At 34.8% G+C, this 25,303-nt stretch overlaps 1 protein-coding gene across 1 annotated transcript in view; it reads right to left on the bottom strand.

Annotated features, from left to right (window-relative positions):
* Positions 1 to 15,289: 15,289 nt before the first annotated feature.
* The window catches only part of LOC142233072 (uncharacterized), a 39,518-nt gene continuing 29,504 nt past the window's right edge, over positions 15,290 to 25,303 (bottom strand). Inside the window, exon 2 of the mRNA XM_075303857.1 lies at positions 15,290 to 16,115. Within this exon, the coding sequence (XP_075159972.1) occupies positions 15,493 to 16,115 (623 nt within the window). The 3' untranslated portion in view covers positions 15,290 to 15,492. The remainder of the gene's footprint in view (positions 16,116 to 25,303) is intronic.

Here is a 25,303-nt window from a genome sequence, read left to right as displayed (position 1 = left end):
GGTTCGATCCCTGCTTCGACCGAAGTTTTTTTTTTTGTTTTTTTTTTTTTTTACATATATTTCAGATATGTTCGGAAGATTCCGAAAAAATGATCAACATTACATTGTAGTATATTAAATTTTGAACTGTAAAATGTGTCTTATTAAAGACCTAAAGTCAGAAAAGAACAGCGTTTGATATAAACGAAATGGACTATGTTGTTGTTTCAAAAATAACTTTTTTTATTGAAAAAATAAAAATTTTGTAACAAACGAATTTTTTTGGTGATAAAAGTTTAAAATTTTCGAAGCAATTCAAAAAACTCTGACAAAAGAAAAACGTTTTCGGTACACGTTTTCCAAACGTTTTTTTTCTTTGCGTGTGTGCTCTTTTTTACAAAATGTGCTCTTAAAACAAGGTAGGCCAAAAGAACACGCAAAATTGCTATATTTTTAGTTAAGAACTCTTTTTGTGCTCTTTCTATGCATCACAACAAATATTACTCCAACGCGATTCAATATATGGTAAAAGTAAACTGAACATACGTAAATGTCACACTACGAGATTTTTCTACTCCGTTATTTTCTAATTAAATAGTGCTTTACTTTACATATCAGAGTCGAAGAAGAGCACGCCGATGTTGCTTCTTCGATTTGTATTCTGTTCTAAATAAACGTAAATAAACTTCTTTCAATAACATTTTTCACAAAAACACCAAACAAATGACTTAGCTTGAGTTGAAAGTGGTTTATTTTATGTTATGAACCTTTTTTATGTTTAAATGAATTATTATGGAATTAAATGTTTTTACTTTATTTGAGAAAGTGTGCTCTTTTTATAAACTGAATGTGCTCCTTTTGCCTCTTCAAAATCTGGCATCCCTAAGTTAAACCAAAAGAAACAAACAGATAATTTAATGGACAAAAATAATATTCAGTGTAAACTAAAGTAATATTCAGCTGTTATAAAGGATTTTGTGTTCAATTTCAAAAAGGATGCTAAAATGGGATTTGTTTCATGAGTAAAAAAAGAAAATTTACCCCACTGATTATATGTGATAGCAAACACCAAGGAAACGACTAGGAAACAAACAAATGATGTCCGCTTTAATTTTGGCTCGTGTTCTTTCATTTTTTCAATGCGCAAATGATGTTTGTTTTGGCCTTTACTGTGTTTTTGTTTGATCCTTACCCGTTGTTTGTTATTGTTGCTTTCGAAAACTCAAATCTAAAGAATTTTGTTTTGTTTTGAACATGCCTGCCTGTTGTCTAAATTTGAAAAGATTTCATTTGAATATGTTCGTGATGAAAGCGTTGATTTTAACATCAAGACAAACAACAGCAACGGACCGACAGAATGATGGCAACGGCTCGCTATTATCATGAAATGAATAGAGGGAGTGCAGTATGGTGAGATGGCTGTCTGCTGTCTATTTGGACTCTTTTTGGAGGACGAAATTAACTGATCCAATTAATTTTTTAACTGAAATGTCTTCAATCACGAAAATAATAGTATCAATCACAGTTTTAATTAGGCATAGCAAATATTCTTGATTAAAAAAAGTAATTGATTTCATTAGCAAATTTCAATTAATTTTTTAATTGATGTTGATTGCAAAATTCAATTAATTTTTTAATTAAAAAAGGTCAATATTTTTAATTACTTTCTGAACTGGCTTAGAGTTTTTATTTGGAATAACAAATGATTGTTTGAAATACATTTTTAATTATAAAATAAAAAAATGTTCATCAGTTTTTATACCCACCACCATAAAATGGTGACGGGGGTATAATAAGTTTGTCATTCCGTTTTTAACACATGGAAATATCGATTTCCGACTATATAAAGTATATATATTCTTGATCAGGGAGAAATTCTAAGACGATATAAGCATGTCCGTCTGTCCGTCTGTCTGTCTGTCTGTCTGTTGTAATCACGCTACAGCCTTCAATAATGGCGCTATCGTCCCGAAATTTGGCACAGGTTCGTGTTTTGTTTGCAGGCAGGTTAAGTTCGAAGATGGGCTATATCGGTCTAAGTTTTGATATAGTCCCCATATAAACCGACCTCCCGATTTGGGGTCTTGGGCCTATAAACACCGTAGTTTTTATCAAATTTGCCTGAAATTGGAAACCTAGAGGTATTTTGAGACCATTAAGAGGTGTGTCGAAAATGGTCCGTATCGGTCCATGTTTTGGTATAGCCCCCATATAGACCGATCTCCCGATTTTGCTTCTTGGGCTTCTAGAAACTATATTTACCATCCGATTTGCCTGAAATTGAAAATCTAGAGGTATTGTAGGACTATAAAGAGGTGTGTCGAAAATGATCCGTATCGGTCCATGTTTTGGTATAGCCCCCATATAAACCGATCTTCCGATTTTGCTTCTTACGCGTCTAAAAACAGTATTTTCTATCCGATTTGTATGAAATTGAAAATCTAGAGGTATTTTGGGAGCATAAAGAGGTGTGTCGAAAATGGTCCGTATCGGTCCATGTTTTGATATAGCCCCAATATAAACCCACCTCCCGATTTGGGTCTTGGGCCTATAAAAACCGTTGTTTTTATCCAATTTGCCTGAAATTGAAAATATAGAGGTATTTGATGACCATAAAAAGGTGTGCCGAAAATGGTGCCCATCGGTCCAAGTTTTGGTATAGCCCCTATATAGACCGATCCCCGATTTTGCTTCTGGGGCGTCTAGAAACTATATTTATCATCCGATTTGCCTGAAATTGGAAATCTAGAGGTATTTGAGGACCATAAAAAGGTGTGCCGAAAATGGTGCCCATCGGTCCATGTTTTGGTATAGCCCCCATATAGACGGATCTCCAGATTTTGCTTCTTGGGCTTCTAGAAACTATATTTTCCATACGATTTTCCTGAAATTAAAAATTTAGAGTTCTTTTGGCATCATAAAAAGGTGTGCCGAAAATGGTGCGCATCGGTCCATGTTTTGACCGATTTCCCGATTTTGCTTTTTAGGCGTCTAAAAACAGTATTTTCTATCCGATTTGTCTGAAACTGAAAATCTAGAGGTATTTTAGGACCATAAAGAGGTGTGTCGAAAATGGTCCGTATCGGTCCATGGTCTGATATAGCCCCCATATAAAACGACTTCCCTATTTGGGGTCTTGGGCCTATAAAAACCGTAGTTTTTATCAAATTTGCCTGAAATTAGAAATATGGAGGTATTTGAGGACCATAAAAAGGGGGTGACGAAAATGGTACCCATCGGTCCATGGTTTGGTATAGCCGATCTCCCGATTTTACGTCTTGGGCTTCTAGAAACAATATTTACAAATAAGTGTGCCGAAATTGAGGTATATCGGTCCAATTTTTTGGTATAACCCCCATATAAACTGATCTCTCGATTTTTACTTCTTGGGCGTCTAGAGACTATATTTTCTAGCCGATTTGTTTGAAATTGAAAATCTGAAGGTATTTTAAGATCACAAATATGTGAGTATCAATCGGTCCATGTTCTGGTATAGCCCCATATAGATCGATGGCTTTACTTCTTGGACTTCTAGAATCCGTAGTTTTTATCCAATTTGCTGGAAATTAGAAATCTATAATGAAATTTCAGACAAACGAAATTTCATTTTCTTATAAAGTATTTTCGTTTATTCAACGATTGTCTCTAAAATTTGTGTCAAAAGAAAACTTTGCTTGTCTGAAATTTCGTTTCTCAAAAAAAAAACACTTCTTTCAGGGAACGCACTGATCATGAAAATTGCTTCAAACTGAAAGTAAACTTTCCAGATTTTAGTCGTCGTATTTATTTGAATAATGACGGAAAAAATCTACAGATTTAAGATTTAAAAGCAAGGCGTACTTTCATCATATACACGATATGTTTATAATTTCTCTAAAACTCAAAGAAAATTGGTTCCCATAAATCCAGAGTCTGATCTGGTCTTCATAGGTAGAATCTTTAAAGTTTGTCTTCGGGAACTGACTTGCTTGGGAGAAGATTTGTCATCAAACCCCCTATAATTCTATATATTATCAAGTAACCCACTACGACGAAGAGTTTTCAAAGTAAACTATTATATTTGATTCATGGTGGTGGGTATTTCAGATTCGGCCCGGCCGAATTTACTGCTTTATATACTTGTTTTAACTGACTTAGTCTTTCGAATTTAATTAAAAAGTTAATTGTGTCAATTAATTTTTTAATTAAAAATTTTAAAATTTCCAATCATTTACTTAATTAACTTAATGTTTCTACCTTGATTAAAAAGTTACTTGTATCAATTAATTTATTAATTGAAAACATTTTCAACTTCAATTAACTTTTTAATTGGAAATATTTTGGTGATATTTTTTTCTGTGTGGTTGAGGCAAAAAAAGCTCCTATCTTATTATTTTACTATTGGAATATGATTGTGACAATCATGTTCCTACTCTGCGTGTAGTTATATATAGCCCCCATATAAACCGATCCCGAGATTTGGTTTTGGAGCCTCTTGGAGGAGCAAATTTCATCCGAGTCAGTTGAAGTTTGGTACATTGTGCTAGTATGTGGCCGTTAACAACCATGCCTAACTAGGTCCATATCGGTCTATAGTTACATATAGCCCTCAGATAGATCGATCACCAATCACACAAAAATTGGTCTATATCAAGTTCATAATTGTATATAGCCCCCATATTAGCGACCCCCATATTTCAATTCTGGCTCTCTACGTACCGTTCAAAAGTCCATATCGATTCGTAATTATTTGTAGACTTACCTATACATAACTTTTTTGTCTAATATATTCCACGTATGGACTAACTCACAATTTAGAAAACGATGTTAAGAAGTATGGGGGCTGAATATGATTAGGGACTGATATGGACCACTTTTGGCATGGTTGTTAAATATCATACACTACCACCACGTACCAAATTTCAACCAGATCGGATGAATTTTGCTTCTCCGAAAGGCACCAGAGTTCTGGGGATCGGTTTATATGGGGGCTATATATAATTATGGACTGATATGAACCAATTCCTGCATGGTTGTTGGATACCATATACTAACATCACGTAACAAACCGAATCGGATGAATTTTGCTCTTCCAAGGGGCTCTGGAGGTCAAATCTGGGAATGGGTTTATATGGGGCCTACATATAATTATTGACCGATTTCGACCAATTTTTGCATGGGTGTTTGAGGCCATATATTAACATCACGTACCAAATTTCAACTGAATCAGATGAATTTTGGTCTTCAAAGAGGCTCCGGAGGTCAAATCTGGTGATCGGTTTATATGGGGGCTATATATAATTATGGGCCGATGTGGACCAATTTTTCCATGGTCATTAGAGACCATATAGTAACACCATGTACCAAATTTGTACCGGATCGGATGAAACTTGGTTCTCTTAGAGGCTCCGCAAGCCAAATCGGGGAATCGGTTTATATGGGGGCTATATATAATTATGGACCGATGAGGACCAATTTTGCATGATTGTTAGATACCATATACTAACACCATGTACGAAATTTGTACCGGATCGGATGAAAATTGCTTCTCTTAGAGGCTCCGCAAGCCAAATCGGGGGATCGGTTTATATGGAGCTATATGTAATTATGGACCGATGTGGACCAATTTTTTCCTGGTTGTTAGAGACCATATACTAACACCATGTACCAAATTTCAGCCGGATCGGATGAAATTTGCTTCTCTTAGAGCAATCGCAAGCCAAATTTGGGGGTCCGTTTATATGGGGGCTATACGTAAAAGTGGACCGAAATGGCCCATTTGCAATACCATCCGACCTACATCAATAACAACTACTTGTGCCAAGTTTCAAGTCGATAGCTTGTTTCGTTCGGAAGTTAGCCTGATTTCAACAGACGGACGGACGGACATGATCAGATCGTCTGAGAATTTCACCACGACGCAGAATATATATACTTTATGGGGTCTTAGAGCAATATTTCGATGTGTTACAAACGGAATGACAAAGTAAATATATACCCATCCTATGGTGGAGGGTATAAAATAAAATACTTGTGCAGCGAAATGAAAAAAGTAAATTAACACAATAGATGCGAAAAAGAATAACGCTCCAAAGCTTGAAGGCGTAAGGGATCTTCCGCTAGTGAACTACATGGAGAGGGAAGCTTGTGTTAAATTTCGTATTCTCAAAATATTGCAGCACAATTTGCTTATGAAAAAGATTTACGATTTATGTTGCAAAAAATAATGGAATCACCTAATCGTACAAGTCTTAACATACAGATATGGTCCGTCGTGTATTACACATATCCATCGCATTAAACGTCTTCAGAAAAAAATTGTAACGGTTGGCTTAGGTTCAATAAATTTTACTGACCCAGTTCCATACTATGAGTATCTAGGTAAATTGATTCATTTGCCAACATTGAATGATGGAAGACTTCTGTAATGCATTTTATTCTTATATAAAGCTATTTGTGCCACTTTAGATGGTCCTTTTATTCTTAATAGAATAGGATTTAATAAATACATAAATATTTTTAACATGGCTTATGCTAAGAAATTTCTTTGAGTGTACCATTAATTTCTGCAATTCTGAAAATTTCTATGCGCAATGCTTTCATTAATTTCTACTATGTTTATACATAAATTTATGTTGAAATGTTTTCATTTTACCCGATTTCTAAAGCAACAAAAAAACCAAAGATAGGAAAGAACACAACTCTTTAATCATCCCGCTCATAATCTCATGATGTCCATGAAAAATAATATGGAAAATATGTTCATGGTCTGTTCCTGGTTCTTGCTAATGGCTACTAAGAATATTGTTGATGTTTGGACATGGATGGTGTGATTTTTGTAAAAAGAAAAAGAAACACACATGCGATCTGTTTCCATATGGTTATAATTTATTGGAAAAGAGGAAATTTCTCTTAAATTCCATAGATCTAGAGTCTAGAGCAGAGCTTCCCATAGGGGGGGGGGGGGGGGGGGGTACGCGCCTCCCTAGGGGGCACCACGAAGTTCCAGGTTTTGTATCATTAAATTTGTTAAAACATCACTAATTGTTAAGTTCAACAAAACATCAATAATATTCTACATAAGAGCATACCATTCGTACATTTCGAAATGTTAATTTATAACCACAGTGAGAAAAGAATAGAAGTTACATGCAATTCTATAATTTGTTGTAGGTTTTCCATTATTAGTCGTTCACTTTATTTGCAACGGCTAAATTTCTTGCTAAAATATCAGAACCAGTACCCACTTTTGTATTCACACATTTTAAAAATTTTGAAACCATTTTCGTCACTTTTAGACATAAAGTCAAAGTATCTGTCTTGCCTTCATGTTGAAATTGATTTAAGGCGTACTTTATCAGTAATAGTCCCAAATATTAAAAATCTAGCTAATGAAAGGAACAATTGTCAAATTTCCCACTAATTAATAAACTCTTTTATATTAATATTCATTAATATGTTTATTTTTATACCCTCCATCATAGGATGGGGGTATATTAACTTTGTCATTCCGTTTGTAACACATCGAAATATTGCTCTAAGACCCCATAAAGTATATATATTCTAGGTCGTGGTGAAATTCTGAGTCGATCTAAGCATGTCCGTCCGTCCGTCCGTCCGTCCGTCTGTTGAAATCACGCTAACTTCCGAACGAAACAAGCTATCGACTTGAAACTTGGCACAAGTAGTTGTTATCGATGTAGGTCGGATGGTATTGAAAATGGGCCATATCGGTCCACTTTTACGTATAGCCCCCATATAAGGGGACCCTCAGATTTGGTCTGTGGAGCCTCTAACAGAAGCATATTTCATCCGATCCGGCTGAAATTTGGTATATAGTCTCTAATAACCATGCAAAAATTGGTCCACATCGGTCCATAATTATATATAGCCCCCATATAAACCGATCCCCAGATTTGGCTTGCGGAGCCTAAAAGAGAAGAAAATTTCATCCGATCCGGCTGAAATGTGGTACATGGTGTTGGTATATGGTCTCTAACAAGCATGCAAAAATTGGTTCACATAGGTCCATAATTATATATAGCCCCCATATAAACCGATCCCCAAATTTGGCTTGCGGAGCCTCAAAGAGAAGAAAATTTCATCCGACCCGGCTGAAATTTGGTACATGATGTTGGTATATGGTCTCTAACAATCATGCAAAAATTGGTCCATATCGGTCTTTAATTATATATAGCCCCCATATAAACAGATCCCCAGATTTGGCTTGTGGAGCCTCTAAGAGAAGCATATTTCATCCGATCCGGCTGAAATTTGGTACTTGGTGTTGGTATATGGTCTCTAACAATCATGCAAAAATTGGTCCACATCCGTCCATAATTATATATAGCCCCCATATAAACCGATCCCCAGATTTGGCTTGCGGAGCCCCTAAGAGAAGCAAATTTCATCCGATCCGGCTGAAATTTGGTACATGATGTTGGTATATAGTCTCTAACAACCATGCAAAAATTGGTTGACATCGGTCCATAATTATATATAGACCCCATATAAACCGATCTCCAGATTTGGCTTGCGAAGCCTCAAAGAGGAGCAAATTGCAGCCGATCCGGCTGAAATTTGGTACATGGTATTGGTATATGGTCTCTAACAATCGTGCACATTGGTCCACATCGGTCCATAATTATATATGGCGCCCATATAAACCGACCTCCCGATTTGGGGTCTTGGGCTTATAGAAATCGAAGTTTTTATCCAATTTGCCTGAAATTTGAAATCTAGAGGTATTTTATGACCATAACGAGATGTGCCAAAAATGGTGAGTATCGGTCCATGTTTTGGTATAGCCCCCATATAGACCGATCTCCCGATTTTACTTCTTGGGCTTATAGAAACCGCAGTTTTTATTCAATTTACCTGAAATTGGAAATCTAGAGGTATTATAGGACCACAAATACGTGTGCCAAAAATTGTGAGTATCGGTCCATGTTTTGGTATGGTCCCCATATAAAACGACCTACCGATTTGGGGTCTTGGGCTTATAGAAACCGTAGTTTTTACCCTATTTGCCTGAAATTGGAAATCTAGAGGTATTTTCGGGTCATAAAGAGGTGTGCCGAAAACGGTGAGTATCGGTCCATATTTTAGTATAGCCCCCATAAGAACGATCTCCCGATTAACTTCTTGGGTTTCTAGAAACCGTAGTTTTTATCTGATTTGCCTGAAATTGTAAATATTCTAGTAATTTAGGCTCACAAAAACGTGTATCGGATTAAGTTTTTATCGGTCCATTTGGTAATCCCTCCATATAGAACGACTTCACTTCTTGAGGGTGTAGAAGGCGCACTGATCATGAAAATTGCTTGAAACTCAATGTAAAATTTCCAGATTTTACTTCTACAGATTTAAGATTTCAAATCAAGACGTTATTTTATAATTTTCTTGCACACTTACAAGAGATGTTAATGATTCCTCTAAAACTCAAACAAAAATGGTTCTTATAAATCTAGAATCTGATATAGTCCTCATAGGTGAAATCTTTAAATTTATCTTTGGGAAGTGTCCTCAAGTCCTCAAGCCCTCCTGAAATTGCAAAGGAAACCCTAATATTTGGTTCATGGTGGTGGGTATTTAAGATTCGGCCCGGCCGAACTTAGCGCTGTATATACTTGTTCAATATTTAAGGTATAAAAACTCGATAAGGAAAACTAATTTAATTTTAATTAATTTAACTTAGCTCCCTAATGCCTAAAACGAGAATTTTTTAGTGAAACCCTACTAATGACAACAAAAATTATTTAAGTAGAACAAACTGCCTAATCGTATTTTCTAAATTGTAGTTCTAAATCGTATTTTTACAATTTAGTGTAATAGGTACTTATTACGATTTTCAAGTCTGGTGGTAAACCAAAACCTTGCAACGTCATCAACTGGGTTGCCAACTTTGGAGAACAGTGGATGGGTTTCAACTGAAGTTACCCATTTAGGTAATGGCCGAGAGTTAAGCCCCCTTAGTCGACAGAATCCGACACCTCTTTGGCAAGTTGAACATTTCCTAAGCCAACGACACCAAAAGGTGGTAAACCCCCAAAAAAGAGGTTTAAGGAACGCCCAAATGCTTCGCTTATGCTAGAGAAATTTGAAATCGTCGACCCAAGTGCATTGTGCGTTATGCAATTGCTTAAAATGAGCTCAAAGAAGTCTTGAATCTGGCAAAAGGGAGCAATCGCCGGATGAGCGGCATGTATATATATATATATATATATATATATATATATATATATATATATATATATATATATATATATATATATATTTATATATATATATATATATATATATATATATATATATATATATATATATATATATATATATATATATATATATATATATATATATATATATATATATATATATATATATATATATATATAGCGCCTTTTAACCGTAGCTTTAGGCGATTTCTAATTTATTCAACTGTCTAAATGTATGCCACATCAAAGTTATGTATAGTGTTCATCATACTAAACTACAAAATATTTTGTAATATAAAAAATTTTACAATGGTTTCTTTCGGTACAGTTATCGGAAGAACACTATTAATATAGTGGGATTTTTTGTAACATAAAAAACTGTTTGGAAATGAAAGAAACTTATTTCGATTTCAGTATCAGGTAATACCTCATTCACATTACACTTTAACTAACATAGATATCAACTGTCATTTGCCTTATAAATAAAGGATTTAAAAAGTGTGTGAGGTATACATTTGAAGTTAAAGAAACTATCTTAATAAAGGTAGGAATTTTCATATTTTATAAAAACATCTTTGTAATAATTATGAAATTGCAAACGTGTGTCACATAAATTAAAATGTCCTTTTGTTTATAAAGGTTTACTCAGTCTATCAGAATGTCGGTTTACAGAAATACGACAATCATAAATTTGGAAGCGCAATCTTCTTTTTAACAATTGGGAGGCCGTTAGAATCTGGGCGTGAACCCACGACTATGTGTATGTCCCACAAGGCAACTACTACTGCTTGGTACGGTAGCCACGCTGAAAAAAATATTGACCTAATATGGAAGATTATGCAACTTAAATGTTAGGACTCGAAACTTACGCAATGATAATGACAAAATTCTTTAAAATAATGACATTTTAATTAAAAGAAAGTTTATAATCCTTGTTTGAAACATCTTTTTTTCATTACATTTAGGACACAAATCTTGAAATTTTGCGTCCCTCTGTTGAAGTTATAGATCTTTGAAGTAAGGCGAATGTTCCTCAAAATAAAGAAAAAGATTTTTAATTTAAAGAAATCGTCTTTAACTCAACTGACATATGGAATTTTTAAATTTAAGATAAAAACGCTTCAAATATAGGCTAAGACTTATTTTAAGGATTTGCATTTTTGGTTTAAAGTTTTTTTAAGCATTAAGAAAACTGTTTTTACTTTGAAGTACTTGGCATAATTTGGATTTTGAAACTGGAATTTGTTTGTACATGAATACCTTTATTAATATATCGCAAACAGAGAATAAAAATTCGATGAATGAGATCTGTATCCAATTTTAATTTTATCGATCCTAGATTTAAAGCCAGGGAGGTCCGTAAAAAATGTCTTTATTTTAAAGAAACTGCATCTTTGGGTCGAAATCAATACCAAAATCCTTAAAGGAAGGTCAAAATCTTTAGATCCAAGTGAACTTTTTATTGAGTGCATTCACATTACACTTCCAAAATCCACTTTAGCTAGATTTCAACTATCATGTGCCATATAAAACCCTCTAAAAATAGCAAATTCCCGGGATCCCGTTCCCGGAAAAAAACCCTAGTGGCTTGCTCCTAAAGGGATCATCGGCCTCAGTTGCAAAAGACATTTTTTGTGTTGGCTATCATTAATAGGGGAGCAAAGAAGTGCGTAGTTAAACTAACGACAAATTTAATTTATTAGTTTGATTTAATTTGATTACTTAATTTGATTATTTTTTCGAAATTTCCATTTTTTAAGTATGTATGTCTTAAGCATTTTATGAACTAAACACGGGTATAAATTGCATTGACCATACAAATAACTTCAATATGAACTAACGCAGAAGAAATTTTTCGTACCATTCCCAATAATAGTAAGAATGAAATATTATATGGTTAAAATGGTCATGATTTGGCACCAATGATTTTTTCTTTACTTTTAGTTCATTTTTATACCCTCCACCATAGGATGGGGGTATATTAACTTTGCCATAAAGTATATATATTCTGGGTTGTGGTAAAATTCTAAGTCGTGGTAAAATCTAAGCATGCCCGTCCGTCCGTCCATCTGTTAAAATCATGCTAAGTTCCGAAAGAAACAAGCTATCGACTTGAAACTTGGCATATGTAGTTGTTATTGATCTAGGTCAGATGGTATTGCAAATGGGCCATATTGGACCACTTTTACGCATAGCCCCCATATAAACCGACCCCCTGATTTGGCTTGCGGAAGCTCTTAGGTTAGGTTAGTTAGGCAGTTCGATGTATCAGGCTCACTTAGACTATTTAGTCCATTGTGATACCACCGTGGTGAACTTCTCTCTTATCACTGAGTGCTGCCCGATTCCATGTTAAGCTCAATGACAAGGGACCTCCTTTTTATAGCCGAGTCCGAACGGCGTTCCACATAGCAGTGAAACCACTTAGAGAAGCTTTGAAACACTCACAAATGTCACCAGCATTACTGCACAGAAAAAAATTTCCGTAGTTAAACTAACGCTAAATTTAACTTATTTTTATTGCAAAAAATTTATTTGCTTGTAGTTATTTTTTTTATTTTTATCGAAATTTTCCACAGCTTAATGAAATTTTACTTTTTTTAAATATGTCTTAAACATTTTAAGAACTAAACGTGAGTATAAAGTTCAATGACCATACACATAAGTTCAATATGAACTAAAGCAAATGAAAATTTTCGTACGATTCCCACAAATAGTAAGAATGAACTACTGTATGGTTAAAATTGTCATGATTGTTCGTAATTAAATATAGCATGGTTCGTAATTAAATATAGCATATTTATGAACCGATCTCCACATTTGGCCTCCGGATCCTCTTGGAGGATCAAAATTCATCCGATCCGGTTGAATTTTTTTACGTGGTGTTGGTATGTGGTCGCTAAAAACCATGCTCATATTGGTCCATATCTGTCCATAATTATATGGTATATAGCCCCTACATAAACCGATCCTCAGATTTGAGCTCCGTATCCTCTTGGACCCAGCAAAAAAATTTGGAAGTTCTTCCAACGGCACAACTTTAAAAGCATTTCCAGAAGATGCACTCCAATGATGTTCTTTATTTTAACTACACAGGAAGTTCTTTTAATTCAATTTTTTATAACTTGTTTTTTTTTTTATACTTTTAATATGTAATTTTAACGTTTTTTGTTTCAATTAGATTAAAAATAGAATAAGAATTTATAAAATGATACAAATCATTTAAATTTTGTCGAAAAAATGCTAAATCCAATTTGAAAAAATTGTGAATTTTTGAAAATATTTGAGGACAAACATTTCCGACAAGCGTTAGAATACATTAACAATTATACAAATTATTTATTTGACAAAATATCACAGAATTATTTAATTTACATCCAAAACATTGAATTCGGATCACACCTAAAGAAGTGATGCACATTTAGTGCAACGGCTGTAGAAATGGAGGACTTTCGTCCTATAGCAAGTCCATGTTAAATTCATCGCTTCTGCGTCAATTTTGCACCACTTCCGGATGCAAAAAGAACATTTTCATTACTTTTTTGGCGACGCTTTTTTTTGCTGGGGAGGAACTTCATCCGATTCGGTTGAAATTTGGTACATTGTGTTAGTATATGGCCGTTAACAACCATGCCTAACTAGGTCCATATCGGTCTATAGTTATATATAGCCCTCAGACAAACCGATCCCCAATCACACAAAAATTGGTCATATCGGTTCATAATTGTATATAGCCCCCATATAAAGCGACATCCATAGTTCAATTCTGGCTCTCTAATTGCCGCGTAAAAGTTCATATCGGTTCGTAATTATTGGTAGACTTCCCCATATATATATATATATATATATATATATATATATATATATATATATATATATATATATATATATATATATATATATATATATATATATATATATATATATATATATATATATATCTTGTTTTCTCTAATATATGCCACCTATGGACAAACTTACAATTTAGAAGACGGTGTTAAGAAGTTTTAAGATACCTGGCCATCGGTGAGTATTACCGCAATCCCAATCTGTTGAACTGCGTTCCCCAAACTTATATAATTTTTTTTTAATCTTTCAAATGAAGTATTTTACGTGAATTCTAATCCAATATAACGAAGTTTTTATTATCATGACATACTGAATTATTCGAATATATTATAAATAATTCTTCTAAATTAGGCTATGTCTATATGACAACTATCTATCCATGAACTTATCGATAAATCTTTCTCAAATGTAAGATGTTCTGCATATTTGAATTGTTGCTCTAGTAGATAAATCAATTCCACTCAAATAACCATAACGCCTGCGTGCGAACCATATTACTTCACCTGTGCATTATAATCTGAAGCGGTAAGAAGCCATACCCTGTCAATAAAACTGCATTAAACTGAACCTGGATTACCTTTTTTTCTTTTATTTGCATATAATAAATATAACTGCTAAACTCTTGCGGAGATACACTTTAATACAATACAGTCCACTTATAGAATACCGTAATTGTTCACAATCTTTAGTAGAAATTTCTACGCAATCCATAGTGGAGGGTACACAAGATTCGGCCTGGCCGAACTTACGGCCGTATATACTGTGATTTTGGAATAAAAGGTATTATTTTCTTACAAAATTAAAAATTGTATAACCACTTTTTTTGGTATTATAAGCTTGAACCTTTCCAAGATATTCAAAAACCTGAAACAAGAAACAACTTTTGCGATACACGTTTTCCAAACGTTCTTGGCTAAGGGGTGGTGCTACATGAATCTAAGCTTGGAGGGAGTGATGACGGCATTTGATGTTAAGGAAGAAAATAAAGCCCTCGTAATATGCAATGGTTCCGGGCGAACATGAAATTTTTCTTTCAGCTGTGGATTTTGTTTCTTCAAGTGGTTTAAGCAGAATCGGACAGTGCTTATTTTTAAGATAGATTCATGGAAGAGTTTCATGCATTGTATAATTAAATTTCTACTTATATTTGATATATTGTGTCTAATTTAAAATAATTTAATAAATTTACCTTTTTAATTTCATTTCAGTATTTTGATGTTTGATATCATACCAATTTACCAGTAAAATGAATTAAAATACAAATATTTTTATTAAAAACGTAATAATATTTATTTAACGAATCCATGAGCGTGTATTTGAGGAGGCCTTATGTCTATCTTAGTTGTTTGCAACTGGCATTAAAACTTTATTTCCATTTTTTCTATAGGAAAATAGATAATATTATATTTAAAACATTTATCTATATATATTTTTTGCCTGAGTGCAATAAAAAATGTCGATTTGGACATTATTCAATTTTTTCAATAGACCCTGAGGAATTATCCTGGGCGTGTAACAATTCTTGCTCCAGAATAACTTGAGCAATTTTGTATTTGGCAATGGCTTGTCTTTTCGGTGAAAATTTCTTGATAGTCTTTGCATGGGCTAATAAAAGGCAGTCAACATCATCATATGCACTTATCATCATACTACCCGCGGGGTATTCCGGTGAGTAGGCATCTTGTGCCGCGACACATTTTCTCTTCGCAGGAATATGTGGCATATCGTTGAATGATGACGATTCCGTTTTAATTGATGCAATCAATGGTGGCGGTGCTTCATGAGGTTCTCCAAGATATAGCAATTGATTATCATCATTGTAATGATCATAATCGTTGCTTGAGGTAATGTATTCAGTTTTTGGTACCAATTGTGGCATATCATTAGTGTAGTAGGTCTCTTCACATTCATCGCTTCCGGAATTACTATTATCCCTGTTACTTGTATTGTTCACTTGGGTTACAAATGGTCTAAAGAATTTCATATTTTCGGACCATATCCACTTTTTACGTGACGAATCCGCATTTACAAGTCTTGTTTGTCTTGAATATGTATCTTTTAGATTCTTCCATACTCTCTTGAGATTATCACCTGAAAGAATATAAAATTAAAAAAAAAAAATTATGAAACATATAGTAGGTAAATAAACTTAGTAGGTAAATATAGTCGACAAGTTCATGCAATGCGGTCTTCCCCGACCTGCTTGCTCTACAAGTAGGCATGGTGTCGTTTACAGAGCAACCTCGCAGCAATTCCGCTTGTAAGATGGACATCTATTATCAGAGTCTTAAGAACACACAAAAAATTTTTTTTCTGATTCAATCACGAAATTAATTGATCCAATTAATTTTTTAATTGAAATGTCTTCAATCACAGAAATGATAGTATCAATTAAAAAATTAATTGACAGTCAATTAAAAAATTAATTGATCCAATTAAATATTTAATTGATACTATTAATTTGTGTGATTGATTTTTATTTCAATTAACAAATTTGTTGACTCAATTAAATTTTTAATTGAAAATTTTTTAAAACTCAATTAAAATTTTAATTGGAAAATTTTTCGTGAAATTTTTTTTCTGTGAATATATGAGGATAAGTTTTTCTAACACGAATGATAGGTTATTCCGACTTAAAGGATGACAACAACGCTTGTCTTCTTTTATTGTCCTGGGATTGGGTATCCATGTATCCATCACCAACAACGAAATCCAATAATTTCATTTCTTCCGGAGTAATTCTACCAGATCAGGGAAAAGTGAGGGTTTGAAAGCAGGGATGACAAATAGCGCATAGATGAAATGGTACTAAATGAGTTTCGAAAAAAGCCTAAAAGTGCTTTATCAGTACTGAATAGTCCAAGTGAGGCTAAAATAACGGACTGCCAATAAAAAATCTCTACAAAAAAAGTAAAGAAAGTCTAATGTCGGGCGGGTCCGACTATATTATACCCTGCACCACTTTGTAGATCTAAATTTTCGATACCATATCACATCCGTCAAATGTGTTGGGGGCTATATATAAAGGTTTGTCCCAAATACATACATTTAAATATCACTCGATCTGGACAGAATTTGATAGACTTCTACAAAATCTATAGACTCAAAATTTAAGTCGGCTAATGCACTAGGGTGGAACACAATGTTAGTAAAAAAATATGGGAAACATTTAAATCTGAAGTAATTTTAAGGAAACTTCGCAAAAGTTTATTTCTGATTTATCGCTCGATATATATGTATTAGAATTTTAGAAAATTGGAGCCATTTTTACAACTTTTCGACTAAGCAGAGGCGATTTTACAAGGAAAATGTCGGTATTTTGACCATTTTTGTCGAAATCAGAAAAATCGATTTCAACCAAATTTGGCACGCATAGCTACAATGCTAATTATACTCCCTGTGCAAAATTTCAACTAAATCGGAGCAAAAAATTGGCCTCTGTGGTCATATGAGCCTAAATCGGATGAAAGATATATATGGGAGCTATATCTAAATCTGAACCGATTTTGACCAAATTTGGCATGCATAGTTAGAATGTTATTTCTACTATCTCTGCAAAATTTCACGTAAATCAGAGCAAAAAATTGGCCTCTGTGGTGATATGAGTGTAAATCGGGTGAAAGATATATATGGGAGCTATATGTAAATCTGAACTGATTTCAACTAAATTTGGCACAATTAACGATACTATTAAACGCACTTCTTGTGCAAAATTTGAAGCAAGTCACGGCAAAACTCTGGCTTTACAAGCCATATAAGTCCAAATCGGACGAAAGATATATATGGGAGCTATATCTAAATCTGAACCGATTTTAACCAAATGTAGCACACTGAACGATACTATTAAACACACTCCTTGTACAAAATTTTAAGCAAATCAGGACAAAATTCTGGCTTTTGAGGACATATAAGTCCAAATCAGACGAAAGATATATATGGGAAATATATCTACATCTGAACCGATTTCAACTAAATTTGGCACAATTAACGATACTATTAAACGTACTCGTTGTGCAAAACATACTCGTTGTGAACAATTATTTGCTTTCTTTAATAATTTATTCTAAAGAAAATAAACTTATTCAATTGTTGCTTGGGATCATTCCCCACCAATTTATAATACAATTTGCCTAAAAAAGTTATAATGTTATTCTGGTTTTACCCATTCGAATTTTGCCGTTAAAATGAGAAATAATTTTAGTGGCAAAACTCAAACTCAATGTCCGCTTTTATTTTCGAAAGTATCCATCAACTCCTCTTGGACTACTTATTAATAAAGAGGAACTAAACTTTGTTTTTATAGATCTTACTGTTTAATTTTTCACTGTTTCCCAATGTTTTCATTTTACTGTCATAACTCTAAAAAGAGTGCACTGAAAAAAATATTGTCGTGAGGCCAAAGATTTCATGTCCTTAAAATAAGAATACAAATTTTGCTTAGCTTAGACGACGCATTTCTCTAATATAAAGTTTTTTCCATGTTCAAAAGTCGATAAACTTTTTAATGAAGTCGTGTTGTCCTTATAATTAAGTGACTTGAAAAAAAATTGAGCTAAGGTCAACTTGACTTTAATAATTCAGAAAAATTCTTTAAAACTAATGAAATTGTCTTCAAATTTGTTGCATTTTTGCATCTGGACATGTTTTTCAAAACTTTATTGTAAATACGTTTTTTACTTGAAACATAGCATAATTTGTACTGGACGTCTTGTTTTCAACGGACTTTTTATAGCATATGAAAAAAGCTGAAAAAGCGAAAATTAAAATTTGCTTCATAGAGTGAAATACAAAAAACCCACATTTAAAAGAGAATTGTGTCTTAAAAGTATCCTTACTTGAATTCTCGGCTTCATTGGCTCGGAATCAATACCAAAATTGTTAAAATAGAGACACAATCTTTGGAACCGGGCATGCTATTTTTCAGTGTATGGTGCCCTTTCGTTAGTTTTTATGAAGATCCCTTTAATTACCTTTGTTTGAATATTTTGACTTACTCGTCCTACGTTCCGATTTGTTTTGACGAAACAAGAAAAGTGGCCGTAATGCGAAAATGATAAACAAAACTCATGCTCTTTTTTTCAAATGTCTTTTCTCTTGGTTCCGAATGAATTTTCCAAATACTCATTTTAATCTTTTTACTTAAGCATATAAAATTTTTGGCGGTCTTATATCACAACATCTATATGTTTACTCCAAATTTGTAAATTTATACTTGTTTATATTCACACATAGTATTTTTCCAATCTTTAATGGAATTTTCTTTGTGTATACATATTTTTAAGGCGCCAATTGGTTACTTTCATTATTTTACTTCCAGCATACACTTTATGTCTCTCTTTCTAAACACATATATGTTTATAGTATATATCTAAATTAATATATGTTTGCATCAAAGCATATTATATTTACAAACATTTTATGTCCCAAACATAATATGTTCTAACATATTAACATATATGTCCCAAACATGTTATGCTAGTTTATGAACATTATATGCTTGCACTTAAAAATATTGTGTTTACAAATTTGAGTTTCAAACATATAATTTTTACACACAAACATATGAAAAACAGTCTTTTTCGTCCGTGCGGTTTACAAAAATATGATGATAAAAAATTAGAGAGAGCAACTTTCTTTTAAGCAATTGGTAGGCCATTAGCAGTGTTGCCAATTTGGTGCTTTTAGCACCAAATTTAGTGCTTTTTGATTTCTAAAAAGCACCAAATTGCCTTTTTGGTGCCTTTTGTAGGAAAGTCGAGCGATGATTGTCGAATTTTTGAATTTGGTAAAGATGTCATTAAAAACGTTTTGTATTAAATTCACAAAAGCACGCACAACTGAAATAAGCAATAGACTCCTTCCATATATTAATATTTTGAAAGTTGAAAACATCACTGATCAAAATGAATTAGACGAAAGCATCAAAACTGATCAAGGTGTATACTTGAATAGCGGTTCATAATGGTGAGTACTAAGTTTGAGTTTTGCCGCTAAAGTGAAAACTATATCAGTAAAAATGGGCATAAAATTATGCATATTTGCTGCAAATTTTATTATAACTTGATGGGGAATAGCCAAAATTTTCACAAAGTTTGTATTCCTTAAAATGATTTAGTAAAGAAAAGTAATTGTGAAAAATGACTATTTTAGCGGCTAAACTCGATCTTAATACCCACCTTAACTTCTTAAAATTCAACTCACCAAAGTTCTATAATACATCTTCGGAAGTTTTTTTTTTTTTTTTGAGTAGAGCATTTAATTTTCGATTTTGTGGTGGAATGTGGTATGTTAGAATTTATAATATTTTTTGGTGCTTTTTGGCCTTGGGGAGTTGGCAACACTGGCCATTAGAACCTGCGCTGGAATCCACAACTATATATGTCGGACAAAGCAACTAGTACTACTGGGTACCATATTCAAATAGCAGAATGCAATTTCCAAAGTAATTGAAAATTTTTAATTAAATTATTTCATTTCACAGTTTATTTTATCTAAACAAAACTACAATTAAACAAGTTAGTAAAGTCTAAAGTCGGGCGGGGCCGACTATATTATACCCTTCACTATTATGTAGACCAAAATTTGTGTTACAATCGCAACTCCTTCAAATTTGTTGGGAGTTATTATCAAGGTTTATATTCCCATATACAAATATTTATATCTGAAACAATTTGGAGACAATTTTTTTGTACTTCTACAAAATTACAAAATTAAACCGGCTGTTTACGTTGAAACGAAAACCCTAATTAATACATGAATTCCTAGATTAGTATAAAAATCCCCAAATGAATTTCTGTCTACAGTGTCGCATTGGTAGATGAGTAATCAGATAATTAAATTAAGTTTTATCCATAAAATCACTAAGCCATTTTGAAAATAGTATTTCCTTTATAAGCCACTTGCTTTTCATCGCTGTAACTACGAACACCTACTGGTAAGAAGTCGACCAAAGAAAATAAAACACAATCTTTAAATACAGTCCATTCCCTAATTGCTGTTTCATTTATTTTTATCCATGGTTTTATCGTCATCTTTGGTCATCTTTTCTGGGAGCGATAAACCAATTGATTTGTCATAAAGCTTTTGGTTTATCTTCGGCTCATGAGAGATCCATGATCACTCGGTTCATCTCACACAGGTAAAGGTAATCCCCGCTCATCCCCGCTGACTCCAACCGTACTCTGTTATACCCAAACATTTGGTCCTTCGAACCGGATTCGATTTTGCTGGTCCCTTTGACCTGAAAAGCTTTGCGGGAAGATGCTGCCGTATTTCAAAGGGCTATGTGTGTGTGTTCATTTGTTTTTCAACTCGGGCGATACACCTCGAAGCTACAACTGATTTGTCATCGTCCGCTTTTCTTGCTGCATTTAGCCGATTTGTATCACGGCGAGGATGTCCACTTCATATACATTCCGACAGCGGAACCAAAATAGGACATCCAATTAAGAAGTGACCTGGAGTTAGAGCTGCAAGATCGGAAGGTTCTTGGGAACTTGGAGATATTGGTCTAGAGTTTAAACATGCTTCTATCTTGGATAATAAAGTTTGGAATTCCTCGAATGTATATTTATGGACACCCGCCACCTTTCTGAAATGTAACTTGAAACTTTTCACACCGGCCTCCCATAGACCACCCATAAGTGGGGCACCGGGGGCTATGAAGTGGCAAGTAACATTCTGGTGAGCGTAATTTGAGGTCACTGCTTGTCGTGATGTTTGGATAAACTCTTTAGCCAAAACCTTGGAAGCACCAATCAAAGTGGTTCCGTTGTCGGAATGTATATGAAGTGGACATCCTCGCCGTGATACAAATCGGCTAAATGCAGCAAGAAAAGCGGACGATGACAAATCAGTTGTAGCTTCGAGGTGTATCGCCCGAGTTGAAAAACAAATGAACACACACACATAGCCCTTTGAAATACGGCAGCATCTTCCCGCAAAGCTTTTCAGCTCAAAGGGACCAGCAAAATCGATTCCGGTATGAGCAAATGGACGTGAAATTTCACATCTCTCAGGAGGTAAAGCGGCCATTAACTGTTTCTGACATCTTTTCTTATATAAAATACATGGCTTGCAATTATGGATAATAGCCTTGATTAGGTTCTGCACTTTTGGAATCCAGTATTGCGTACGGACAAGTCTAAGTACTAGTTGATTACCACCATGTAAACTAATTTGATGGGTGAAATGTACAAGCAACCTAGAATACTGACAATTGTACGGCAGAATAATCGGATGACGTTCTTGGTACGACAGGGTTGTTGATGATTCCAGTCTCCCACAAATGCGCATTATGCCTTCTGAATCCATGAAAGGATTCAAACATAGTATGGGACTAGAAGACGATATGGATTTTTTGCTAGAAAGAGTCAGGTATTCGTTTGCATAATAGGCTTTTTGGGTCACGATAATAAGTTTCTTACGAAATTCAAAAAGAATTTCGGCAGCAGTAATGGATGCTGAATCTCTTTTATAATTTGATCGATATTTTGGATGGGTACCCAGATAGAATCTGTAGACGTAAGAAATTACTCTCATAGCTCTTGGAAATGAAGAAAAACGATGTAGTATGTCGAGAAAATCCTTAAAATATGAAAAATGAACTTGCACAGATTTCCTTTCACAATCTGTATCGCCGACAACTTCCTTCGGGATTTTTGGCCATGTTCTTGAAGATTCAGAAAGCCAAGTTGGCCCTTCCCACCAAAGCTTACATCTCGAAAGCTCTTGGGGGCTAGTGCCTCGACTGGCTATATCAGCTGGATTTTCTTCCGAGTTAACATGAAACCATCGTGATGGATCCACTACGTGCGTTATTTTCGAGACTCGATTTGCCACGAAAGTTGTCCAAACACAAGGTGGTTTTGCCAACCATGACAGTACAATCGTAGAGTCTGTCCAACAGTATATTGTATATTTTTGGATATCAAAGTGTGGAATTAGTTTATCGATCATTTCCGCCAAAAGTGAGGCTCCGCATAGCTCCAATCGAGGAATTGACAAAGTCTTTAATGGAGCAACCTTGGTCTTGGATGATATTAAACGTGTGGATATTGCATTGGGATAAGTCATGCTTATGTAAATTGCAGCAGAATATGCCTTCTCTGAGGCATCCGAAAAACCGTGGAATTCGATGTCTGCCTCGGGTGAAAAGCTCACCCATCTCGGAATTCTAATCTTTTCTATAAGTGGGTAGTCACCCTGAAAATTTTTCCACATTGTTTGGGTCTCTGTGGAAATTAAGGAATCCCAGTCTGTTCTTTCCATCCAGATTTTCTGCATTATTATTTTTGCCGTGATAACTATAGGAGATAACCATACTGCAGGATCAAATAGTTTGGATATTTGAGATAATACTTCTCGTTTCGTGTAAGGCAGATGTTCCGGAAGTGGTATAGCTGTGAAGTAGAATTCGTCAGATAGAGCGTTCCAACGGATTCCTAAGGTCTTTGCTGAACTGCGATCTTCGAATTCCAAAAAATCGCTGTACAAAAGGCTATCTTCAGAAAGCCCGTGAAGAATGGTTTTTCGATTCGAAATCCATTTGCGTATTGAAAATCCTGCAGAATTCAAAGCCTGAATGAGTTGATCCCTAGTAGCAATGGCTATTGGAATGGAATGAGCGCCAATTAACGCATCATCCACATACATGCACGATTTTAAAATATGACTAGCTAAGGGATACTTATCCTGAACATCATTCGCCAACTGAATCATGGTACGAATGGCTAAATAAGGAGCACAATTCAAGCCAAACGTCACAGTCTTCAATTCAAAGTCCTGGATTGGATCATCCTGTGATTTACGAAATAAAATTCGTTGAAAGGGAGTATCGGACGAATCTACCAGGATTTGTCGGTACATTTGCTGTATGTCACCATTCAAAACAAATCGATAGAAACGCCATCGTAAGATTAAAATGGTCAGGTCGTTCTGAAGTACTGGACCCGTGTGAAGAACGTCATTTAGGCTTACCCCAGTTGACGTTGGACATGATGCATTGAAGACGACTCGAATCTTAGTCGTTGCCCTTTCAGGCTTGACCACTGCATGATGGGGTAAGTAATAGTTGGGCTCAGCCGTTAATGCATTCGGAGAAGTCACTGGGAACATATGTCCCAATATACGATATTCATCAAGAGCCTTATCATATTCGGATTTCAAATAAGCATCCTTAAGAAGACGCGTTTCATTACGGAGAAACTGCGCCATTGCACTCTTTCGTGAAACTCCGAGGCATGATTTGTCTGGATTGGATTCTTTGAATGGGAGAACAACAACATATCTGCCCTCGGGATTCCGTCTTGTCGTTTTCCTATACAAATCCTCGCAGTATGTATCATCCCGTGAGGGAAATCGTTTTCGTGGTATGTTCTCCACTTCCCAGAACCGGGAAATCTTCTGATCCAAAGAGATATCACAAAAGTATGAAACACAAGTATTGAAACAGGAGGAATTTCGATGAGCAATAGGTCCCGTAAGAATCCATCCAAAGACAGTTTCTTGGGCCATTAGAGTGCCACAAATCTGATGAAGGTTCCTGGGCAACAGGATTGAAGGAAGAACATCAGCGCCTAAGAGAATATCAATTTTGGCACTCTCATAAAATCTGGGATCGGCCAAATCTAGTCGAGGCAAATTCGAGAATGATTCAACATGAATAGTTTTGGACGGTAGATTATTGGGGAGGTGTGGTACTATTAAAGCCGACACTGTTAGTTCGAAATCGGGCACCACGTCCGAAACCAACATAAAAGAACATTCCTTGTGTACGGAAGCAGAAACCGAACTATTCAAACCGGAAATAATGGCGGAAGTTCGACGGACTGGAAGTTTCAATAAGTTAGCAAGATTCTCCGATATGAAAGAACCTTCGGAGCCTGTATCCAACAACGCCCGAACTTTATATACTTCCCCTTGATGTAAACGATGTACCATCGCTGTCCCTAATAAAATCCCACTAGAACTGGAAGCAAAACAGGTCTGTATAACTTCACTGGAAGAGTTATTAGGCTGACCCTTGGATGTGGATGGTTGGTAGGACAAGATGGATGCATTTTCCGGCCTTGAGGTCGGGACAGGATTATCTAAACGGGTATCGTCCGAGACTCGCTTCACAGACCCCGATTCTCTATGCAGCATAGTATTATGTTTTCCCTTACATTTGGCGCAGACGTGTTTACTCCTACAACATTTAACTGAGTGAGAGCCCGAAAAACAGTTTAAACATAAACTGCTGCTCTTTATCTCAGTTAGCCTTTGATCGTAATCCATCG

This window comes from Haematobia irritans, chromosome 4 (assembly GCF_050003625.1).
Source record: "Haematobia irritans isolate KBUSLIRL chromosome 4, ASM5000362v1, whole genome shotgun sequence".
In the NCBI taxonomy this organism is placed as follows: domain Eukaryota; kingdom Metazoa; phylum Arthropoda; class Insecta; order Diptera; family Muscidae; genus Haematobia; species Haematobia irritans.
Note: the sequence above shows the minus strand (reverse complement) of the source record. Positions and strands in the feature narration are given on the sequence as shown.